Raw genomic sequence first — 10,534 nt, 5'->3', positions numbered from 1 at the left:
TTCGCCCGACTTCCGATTGTTGTCGGTAAATGCGCCCGAGTCAAAGGACTCGAAGCGTCACGGCATAAATAAACCAATCACTGACTGGTTGGACTGAGTTACTCGCGAAGTTGCACGAGTGTGTGGGCACGCACTTCGAACTTCGGCTAACTTCGTCGAAGCGTCGAAGCGAGTAGTGTAGCGGCCGCTCATGATTAGAACCAACCACAACAGAAAGTTTCATACACAAAACTTGTTCATACTAAAAATTATTTTTTTCTGGCAACATTTAAAAATTGTGATTTTATTGAAAAATGATCTTCAATAACAACCGTTTTCGACATTTTCTATGGTTTTCCTCGAAGATTATTGCGAATCTGGCAGGCGACTGGTGAAATATCCCTCTTCGCTACTAGCCCTTCGATATTTATGTCTTTTTTCTATGCATTAGCGTTTTGCCATGGTTTTGCCACTTCTTGCTCTTTGCGTTTACGTCAAAATTAGTTTGTTTTGTGTTTTATTGACATTCCTGTATGTGTACAATATTATTTTGTAGAGTTATTTCGCTGGGAGTTAATACGAAATATTTTTCTGTTACAAATGTAAGTAATGAAATTTAGTATTTAGCAAAATACTCAGTTTTTAATTTTATTTTCAACTGTCATCACAAACATTGGAATTTCTTCAGGTGGTTTCCGTGCATTATGATTCACAATCCGTTACTACCTCTTGTAAGACCAACTAAGGTTATGCATTTTCTATTCCTTAAAAGTTATGTCTGTTATTCTATTAAATTTATGACGATAATGATAATTGGCATTACAGATAAAGGTAATAATGTACGTTTGCCATTATTATGACAAGTTACATGTATTAGATTTGACAATGTTAACTTTATTTATCAAATCGTTACACTAGATTGTTAACTTGAAAACACGTACTCCTGCATTCTTTGTGGAGAGATTTCTGAACTGCACAAATTCTGTATTCCAAAATATTACACAAATGAACTAATGCAACTTTCATTAAATGTGCACAAGTCTGATACACCGAAAATATAGATTAATTACTGCGGTTTGTTTTGATTAAATTCCTAACCGGATTACCATTTTGTAGCATCTGAAACAATCCTAACCTAAGCTAGTTCATTGACAAATATACATACAAATTGATTGGTAAAATAGGCCATCACTGTCTTCTACATTTTATAAAAATGGAGGCATTTAAAGTATTTCTTAACGTCAAAAGCAAGCACTTTGATCTTATACAATATAGATATTGTTGGTCTAAGTATACAATATTAATATTTTCTGCTGTTTCTTTCAGTTTTGACTGTGCCTGAAGGCGCCTTGCAGCTTTACGTTGGCAGTTTAGAATAAGCCACCAAGATGCCTACGCAGCTTGTAAACCAAGACAATAATACAAATGACATTCGAGTGAAGACTGCCTACAATGGGGAGATTATGATAACATACATCAACCACAATGTAACTCTCCAGAATCTGTGCCAAGAGATGATAGCCATTTGCCGCTTTACACCCGATCAGGTATTATTTACTCTCAAAATCTGTGCAATATGAGACAGAACTTACACACTTTTAAATTTAAGTTATTGGGTACACCAGTGCAGTCTGTGACTTTTCAGACTTACTTACCTTTGGTAAGATTGAAAAATACATCAATAATGTTGTATTTTTCAATCTTACTACTCTAGCCCACTGCAAAGTCACTGACCGCCACTGGCACCTATCTCCAAAATCAAAACGATGTCCTCCACCACACAGGTGAACTTCTAGTACATAGGACATTGTGTGCTACTTTGTCAATTAACATGCACAGATTTTAAATAAATAATAAAATCATGTTATTTTTAATTTCTTTAAATATTGCGCAATTACATACATCTAGCGTTTCTTCTAATATTCTTCATTATTCATGAGAGATGATTGAAGATTTGTCCGTACATTCTAATGATCTGAAATTTACGACCATAGTTCCATCCTTGCATTCCTTGTTTCTTTAGTTCTGTAAATATAGTTAACAGTTGATTCATATTATAGAACCTTTATTAGTTAAGTTCTGAAGTCTTAGATGAATTAGAAGACAAGATATGTTATTGTGACAATGTGCATGGTTTCATTTACCTAGTTCGTACTTGAGATTTACTACTTTATGGGCTTAGGGTATTTATCCAGTGGACATCCATACAAAAAATGCTCATCGCTTGCCTGTGACGTCATGCTCGTCCTTCAGTGGGGCACCTAAGAAGCCTGCAACTTATGTCCGGATAGACTAATACAAAAACGAGGGGCGTTCATAATACCATAGCTGTTTCACTCGTAACGCATATTCTTTGAATGGCTATTCCTTTCTAATGCCTTCCACTGTTTGCTATGAAGGCTGATATGTAGTTCTCTCTTCTATTCGTACATTGTTGCTATTCTTTTCTTAGACGTTTCATTATTCGCTTTGCATCTAGAAAGAGGATTGTGCTATATTTTTTGTTCGATTAGTATGAACGTAAAGCATCTTTATATTTTTGTCAATGACTGATGTACAGTTTTCTTTATTAGTAACTAAAACCTTGACTTAAAACAAATAATGGAAGCAAATAATAACTGAAATAGCTAAAGATAAGATAAAATCTTTTACACAATAATAAATTTACACTCTTACTATGTATAGGTCTGCATTCTTTACTCATTTTAGCCAAAAGGTTACTTAACATACTTTAATTTGAATCTATGAATATTATAATTGTTTATTTATTTTTGCGCATATTTAATTACAATTTTTACTTAAGTGCCCCTGACCACCATAATAATAATAAGTGTTTTATTATCTTCCTTTTTGTAACAAATAGAGAATTATAGGACACTGGATTGTCCCATGCTGCATAGCCAGCCCTTAAGGGTGAGGGTAATAAATCAAGTTGCTCGGAGCGGGGAGGTGGCGTGTGCATCTCCCTTTAAATGGTTTGTCAGTAAATGGATCCCGAGTTTACAGGCAACTCGCATTGTCATTTTTATCACTATTTAATATTCGAAAATAAAATCTGTTTACGAATTACTAGTCCTTTTTACAATGGCACGTGCATTGCTCGCTTCGTAATAAACGTACTTGAGAATCCCACAATGGGTGACATTCCAAAATCAAATATTTTGTTACAGTAAATAGTTAGACACTTTTACAAATGTGCTATAATTTACTCACCTTACTCATTTTTGCGTCACTATGCAAACCAATTTGAGAGTACATATCAGGTGGTTGTTTAAAAACGAACATTCAGATCCTGCTCAGAAAAGTTCGCAATAGACTGCGCCGCAAATCGTTACCTTACTTTAAAGAACTTTATTTTTCTGCGCAGGGTCTCCGTTATTCGAAGAGTTCTTGATGGCAGACAGAATACAACAAATATTGTGGTTTATTTAAGAAATGCTGGAACCCTCCGGGTGACAAAATGATTGGCACGTGGTTTATTTATTTATTTATTTAACGCCCAGAGGGCTTTTACATGGTTGGTAGTATAATTTTAATTTGACAGATACTTTGAAACATAAAAAGTAAGAATAAAATTACATTTCATAAAAGCTATGCAACAAGTCATACAAACACAAGAAACAAAAACAGAAAATTACAGCTATTTTTAGGTTTACATGATGTATTTAGGAGTATTGTTGAAATAAATGTTTTAAATGATCCACAAAACTTGCCAAGTTGGTATTGAATATGTCAACATCACCCAAGTAATGATTTCCCATGGTGTGAAGTCGTTGTATCGGAGAGTGGGCAATGTAGTTACGCTTATGTGTGCTGCTGTAGAATATTGTATTTTGTCGTGTTGTTACTGTGGGTGTATTTATATTTATAAGTTGCAGGAGTTCACAACAGTCGAATTTAGAGTTAAGTATTTTGAATAAGAATGTTAAATTTTTGTTAATGTTTGCCTCTAGGTCGTCGAAATGATACCCAGATTTTGCTTTATGGCATAACTATCTCTTTCTTGATCTGTGGTGCAGGCCATAAATTCATCTGAGAGTAGTAAGAAATATTATGGCGTACATTATATTACTATGCATTATTTTTTGCGAGGATTTTTTACGAGACAGCCAAGATTCTCCAAGTGTTTTACCTCTGATGCCCTTTTCCCTCGAAGAAGAATTTTTTCCATGCTCAAATCACTGAGAGCGTTCACTGGCCTTCACTATTGATGGCTGTCAAACAAAAACAACATAAATAGCATCTTCAGATTTTGAACTTAACACATTTCTGACGGGTATTTTTTGCACTGGCGCTACGCTGTCTTCGGGCGAAAATGAAGGTCCCGCTCGAATTTCTTTAATTTGTTTTAAATCTCTATATCTTTTATATTACGGTCCTCCTACCGGTATTTGCCCATATCCGCATTCTTTAAATACGCCCTACATCTCTCACTCGCTTGCACATAGAAGTTGAGTGGGGCGGAACAGAGATAGAGATTCAAATCGGGTTTCACGGTCATAAAAACCCTCATTCCAGGAATTGAATTATTACAATAACAAATAATATACTATCCTTTTGTTGAAATACCTACGTAAACGAAAGGCACGAAGATAAATATAAAAAGAAGACTTGCATTACGATTTGATAATTATGTACATAAAGTTGGGACCTTTGCAAAGAGATTGCTATATAATATACATATAAAAAACATTGAATAATTCCATCTTTTCTGCCATTGAAATGTGGGTGGCGTAAAAGGTAGAACTACCCTTCCCCCTGTTAAGTATCATTCGACCGAACGGGTAAAACTACCTTTCTCAGCCGATGTGTGTTAAGCTACATAAGGCTGGTACTTTCAACCACAAGATTTTTATTCCAAACAACGACCGCCAACAAGAGAGGTCGGGACTACCCTCGTATTGATGAAAGTCTACATTTCCAGGTGTTCACCATGAAGTGGGTTGACGAAGAGGGGGACCCATGCACCATCTCCACGCAGCTGGAGCTGGACGAGGCGCTGCGGCTCTACGAACTCAACCGGGACACGGAGCTCACCATTCACGGTGAGTCTTTATATACCATACCTCTTCATAAAATTATCCATTCTGTTTATGTATGTATTATAATAATAATATTTTATAGTACCATAAAGTGTGAACAGAATTTTTTCAGTTTTTCCTATCCTGATTTCTCCTTTCCATTCCTCATTTTCTTCCGTCTCACAAGTTTTCCGTATACCTTGATTTATCTTAAATAAAAATAAAGATACTAGCTTGTAAGAAGTAGTTCTCTCTTCGCAAATTTTCCTCAAGAAATCCACAAATTGTACAAAATATAGTGTATAGTGTGTTTGGAAATACAAACAAAAAATAATTTTTTTATAATTTTTTCATCATTTAATACTTGAAAATTTATCTAATTTCTACATAGTCGTCATTTCGGTCGATGCATTTTTGTAAGTGCTGTGGCAATTTTTGTATACTCACTTCGTACCAGCTCGCCGCCATGTCATTGAGGAAGCGTTGAACCTCATCTTTCACTTTGGAGTTGTTGCTGAAGCTCGTTTATTCTACAGTTTTAAAAATGTTTAAAAATAATCTGAATACCTTAGAAATTCCTTGAATTGAAAAAAACATAATGCAAGCTACTCATTAGGCTACGTAATCAATTAAATTAAGTTGTAAAGCACCCTTGAGGTAATTTTGTCATCAAAATGGAGCTATAGAAATTATCCGAACATCATTATTATTACCTAAAGGTATATTGTTGAAATTACACCATCTATGCAGTTTTATGTATTTTTTAACAACACGTACAAGATACCGAGGAGATATGATTTTCAAAACAATTGCATATATTTCACAAAAAAACTTAATCAGTGTGATCACCGTCATCTTTATCCGTCTTTATGTCTCAAGCCGTGCTGTAGGAAATGCACTGATAGAGAGACCAGTTTCGGACTTCGTTGGACCATTTGTACCATGAATTTAGAATGAATTAAACCATTTTTTATATTACGTTTTTCACATCTTTTCTGTAGTATTTTGTATTCCGTAGTGTTAAAAATATCTTGGTATTGATGTAGAAACATTATGGTGAGATATTTTTAATGTGTTTACAATTGTAGTAACATAGTTTAAATAATGTTTATCTATCACTAAAAGTTTTTCGTATGCCGTGCAATACGATTGTTAAAGTTATAATTAGAAATTGTCTTATGTATTATATGAAATAAAACCACAATTTCTAATTATTAATTGCCAGATCATCTTGTGGTAAAACCATGTATGATCGTGTGAGAAATGTGGAGATCCGCAAAGAGTGCAAGGCTGATGTAAGCGTAATGAGTAAGATCAAGAAAGGGACGCATAGATGGTTTGGGCACGTAGAGCGAATGAGCGAAGAAAGGAGTGTAAGGAGAATATACGATGCAAATGTGAATGGTAGCAGAGGTCGGGGACGCCCGAGGAAGACATGGCACGACCAAGTGAATCAGATACTTGAGTCGGGCCATGTCAAGAGTCAGAATAATAGAAGAGTATGTATGAATGTGAATGAGGCAAGGAGTGTGTGCCAAGACAGAGTTGTTTGGCGGTCCGTCCTCTCTGCCTACCCCTGCGGGAAACGGTGTGATGGTTAGTTAGTTAGTTCAGATCATCTTTGATGTTTAACTGCTTTTCATTATTTTTGTGGAATTATGTAATAAAATAATTATCTTCAATATATTCACAATATGATTTTTCAAGTAAAAACAATTTTCAGAGTGGAAGATACTTTCAGTATCGCCCTGGTGTAAGACCACCATACAGAAATGAAACGTTGCATGAAATGGCTTTGGCCGTGTTTGGTGACCAGATTTGAAAGCCAGGCACTTCCTCAACTTCCTCTTCCCCATCTTTTTCCCCTTCCCACTACCTTCAGCCTCACAACTTACCCCGATTAGGGATGCCATAGTCCACTGGCTCCAGACGGCCGGGAGCAGTTGGGACTGTTGGGCGAATTCTCATAAAAAAACGTATTTATAAATATGAAAAAAACTTGAATTATGTTCACACTATAGGAAAGCATTTATGAACATGAAATGAAACCATAATATTTGATGAATTATTCTGCTAAATTAAATATCGATAAAATAAATTATTTTGGAACCCGTGTAAAATACCGATTATAATTTATTTGTTATACTGTACATTGAAAATAAAATAGTTATGTATATTTACTGCCTTCACAGTTAAATTTGTCTTCGGTAAATAGGTCTCTCTTTCTTTGAAAGTCAGTCTACAGCACGGCTTGCGCAATTAAGATGGCGGTGGTGAGATACAATTTAGATTTATCTAGTACCTACTTAGTACGATATATTATTGTTGTACACGGTGACCGGGTATGTCATCAAAATGACAATTCAACACACCTAACAAAAGTGATATTAAGTCATGAAAAGTGATGAAACAAAAACTTCGTTAAATAGGTTACATAGGTAACTATTAAACCTAGTTTTTGTTTCATTACTTTTAATGACTATATATCACTTTTTAAGGGTGTGTTGAATTTTAATTTTGAATAAAATTGTAATATTCATTTGTAGAGCGTATATTTATACTCCACTGACGTTTTGAGGGCTTAGTTTTTATTGTATTTTCTTTATTTTTCTCTGTTCGAATACCTACAGATTTAAGATAAACCTTGGGTCACACATCTCAAAGACAAATGGTATTTCACTTGTACATAGGTAGGTATCTTAAATTATTCCTGCTGTTACTGTGCTGGCTTATTCTCAATCTAGTATTAGTTATCTTTACAATCGCAATTTTATATTTTAGTATTCATATCGTAGAGCGATCTCCCCTCCACAAATAAAAATGTTTATTTTCACCAAGTATTTATAACCGGACTTGGAAGTTTTTATTAGTGAAAATAATATTTCAGTAGTTACGCATTATGTTGCCCCTTTTTTGTGAATTATTTCATAATTTATCTCTAAATACAGGGTTTTCCAAGAGGTGTTATTTTGAATAGCCCGCTATTTCGGTAGATGTTACTTCTGAAGCTGTCATTTTTTGACATTTGACAAGTATAAACTACGCTATTAATAAAAATGGAACGATACACGCTTTAACAACACATTGAAATTATTAAAATTCACTTGAGTGAATCAAATGCAAATCATCTTGAGTGATGAGGCCCATTTCCACCTCGGTGGCTTCGTCAACAAGCAAAATTGTTGCATCTGGGGCTCGGAAAACCCAAGAGTTATTGTTGAAAAGCCTCTCTATCCTCAACGTGTGACTGTTTGGTGCGGTTTATGGTCCGGCGGAGTCATTGGACCTTACTTTTTCGAAAATGAGGCTGGAGCAACAGTTCCGGTGAATGGATTGCGCTATCGAGAGATGATTAATGATTTTTTATGGCCGGAATTGGATGATATTGATCTGGACAACGTTTACTTTCAACAAGACGGCGCTACGTGCCACACAAGCAACGTAACCATTGATCTTTTACGATTGAATATCAAAATAACACCTCTTATTGGAAAACCCTGTAGTATAAAATAAAGTCGCTATCCGCTTCTGTTTGTTCTTCTAAACTACGCAACGGATTTTGATAGGATTTCACTATCATGTAGAGAATTTCTTCCGGAAGGTTTATAAAGGCATATTATATTTATAGAAAGTAGAGAAAAGTCGTTGTTTTGTAATCAAGTCGTAAAAAAATATTTTCGTGCGCTTATATTGCTAAAGCTGGCTCAACCTTATGAGATACATCAAAATAATGTACTACGGAATATCTTACAAAGGCCCACAGAAACGTCTGCGATAGTTTATGTCTAACTCCTAAAGATAACCCCCAGCAACGCCGGGTAAACGTCAGCTAGTGATTTTATAAAAACATTTACATCGAAGGCGGTGAGAAATTGTTTCGTACTCATTTTAATATGTATTCACAGACATAGGAATTAATAGACGAGAAGATAATGGCGAGGGGTAAAATCAACTGTTGAAGAACGAAGGGGGTAAAGCTGACTGTGATTCGTCAATCAATCAATCTGACAGTAAATAGGCATCTCGCATTATAATATCACCATTTACTTCTTAAAAGTAAAATCTGCTTTTGAATGAATAGACATTTTTACATGGGAGCGCAAATTACTCGCCACGTTATGAACAAATTTGCGAAGTCCAAATTCGGCAAAAAATTTCTTCTATTTTCAGAGTCGAATATTTCGTTTAAGTATTTAGTTAAGACACTTTTATAAATGTTCATAATTTACTTCCCAGCAACCAACCAGCTTTGTGTTTCGCGTCCAGACGTTTCTCGATGTGATAGTATATATTTCTACAACTGATCCATATTATACGATGTGAATATGCTTAAAATAAAGTAAAATAATGCTTATATATGGAATGTAATACGACAATTGGGTTTATTCTCTTTTTCACATCTATTTTTACAAGTTTTCATAGCACAAGTCAACATTTTGCCGTGTTATTTCGTAAAATGAACCGATGATGCCTCGACCATAGTTCGCACAAGAATGATGACGTCACGTTTTCAAATTTCACTTGAGGCCATACGCGAGCACAGCCGGCTCCAATGGAACTGGTATGGGGAGTGGGGATAATACGCTTTTAATCACTTAGGGCAGGTCTACTAATATTCATATGTCTATGTATGTATTTAAAAAACAAATCACCTGCACTTTTGCGGCCTTTTAAGATTTGAAAACAAAAAATAAAATATCATTAACAATGACAATAAATTAGTCTGTGGTCAAATGTGGGGAAACAGGTACCTGCATACTTCAGAACTTCCCAAGCGGAAAGTACCTACCCAATCAGACCTGTCTGTCTCTTAAATTAAATTTATTCTTCGCAAAAAACGGAATCCCGAGTTGAATTAAAAATATATGGTGGCCGAAGTTCCCTTCAGCTTCCCCGTTTGAAAAGGGAACACGTAATGTTTGCCGATTTCCTACTTTACGACCAGCGTTTCTATTGGCCCATATCTACATTTCATATTATTAATTAATGTACTCAATATAAGTAATTCTCGTCGGATAAAGTACCTTCTTACATTAATACATACTGTATTCGTGCCCTTAATGTAATTCGGGCATTATCTATGGCGAAATTTTATTAATCCGCCATTGGTAATGAATTTCGGAAACGCGGAGTAATAAATAAATTCAAAGGCCATTAAGGTACGTTGGGTTCCAATAGATACAACATTTTAATAATAAATGGATTTCTCGTGAATGCAATTAAAATTTTGCCCCCAGTAGATGAATAATTTTTCAATCGCTCAAATTCACACATTATCTTACTTTCGCCATGGAAAGCTATTAATTTTCTAAATATTTATTTGTTAGGTTGGAGGTACTACGTACTGCCCAATCAAATTTATTTTCTCCTCAATAATAAAAATTAATAAAAGTGTCACCATTTTGTCGAATATATGTATATGATAATAAATCTAACCATTATAAAACAATTTAGTCTAAGATCCCTTAAAGAACGACCGTCACCGAGATGTTTATTTGATGAAACGTATTTTATATTTAATATAATATGTCAAT

At 34.8% G+C, this 10,534-nt stretch overlaps 1 protein-coding gene across 1 annotated transcript in view; it reads left to right on the top strand.

Annotated features, from left to right (window-relative positions):
- The first annotated feature begins 443 nt into the window (after positions 1-443).
- The window catches only part of aPKC (protein kinase C iota type), a 207,005-nt gene continuing 196,914 nt past the window's right edge, over positions 444-10,534 (top strand). The window contains exons 1-3 of the mRNA XM_089632196.1: positions 444-581; positions 1,306-1,526; positions 4,904-5,024. Coding sequence (XP_089488322.1) covers positions 1,368-1,526; positions 4,904-5,024 — 280 coding nt within the window. The 5' untranslated portion in view covers positions 444-581; positions 1,306-1,367. The remainder of the gene's footprint in view (positions 582-1,305; positions 1,527-4,903; positions 5,025-10,534) is intronic.

The sequence above is a fragment of the Hesperophylax consimilis genome, chromosome 1 (assembly GCF_061612785.1).
Source record: "Hesperophylax consimilis isolate HC1 chromosome 1, BYU_Hcon_1.0, whole genome shotgun sequence".
NCBI lineage: Eukaryota > Metazoa > Arthropoda > Insecta > Trichoptera > Limnephilidae > Hesperophylax > Hesperophylax consimilis.
This window is presented reverse-complemented; position numbering and strand designations above follow the sequence as displayed.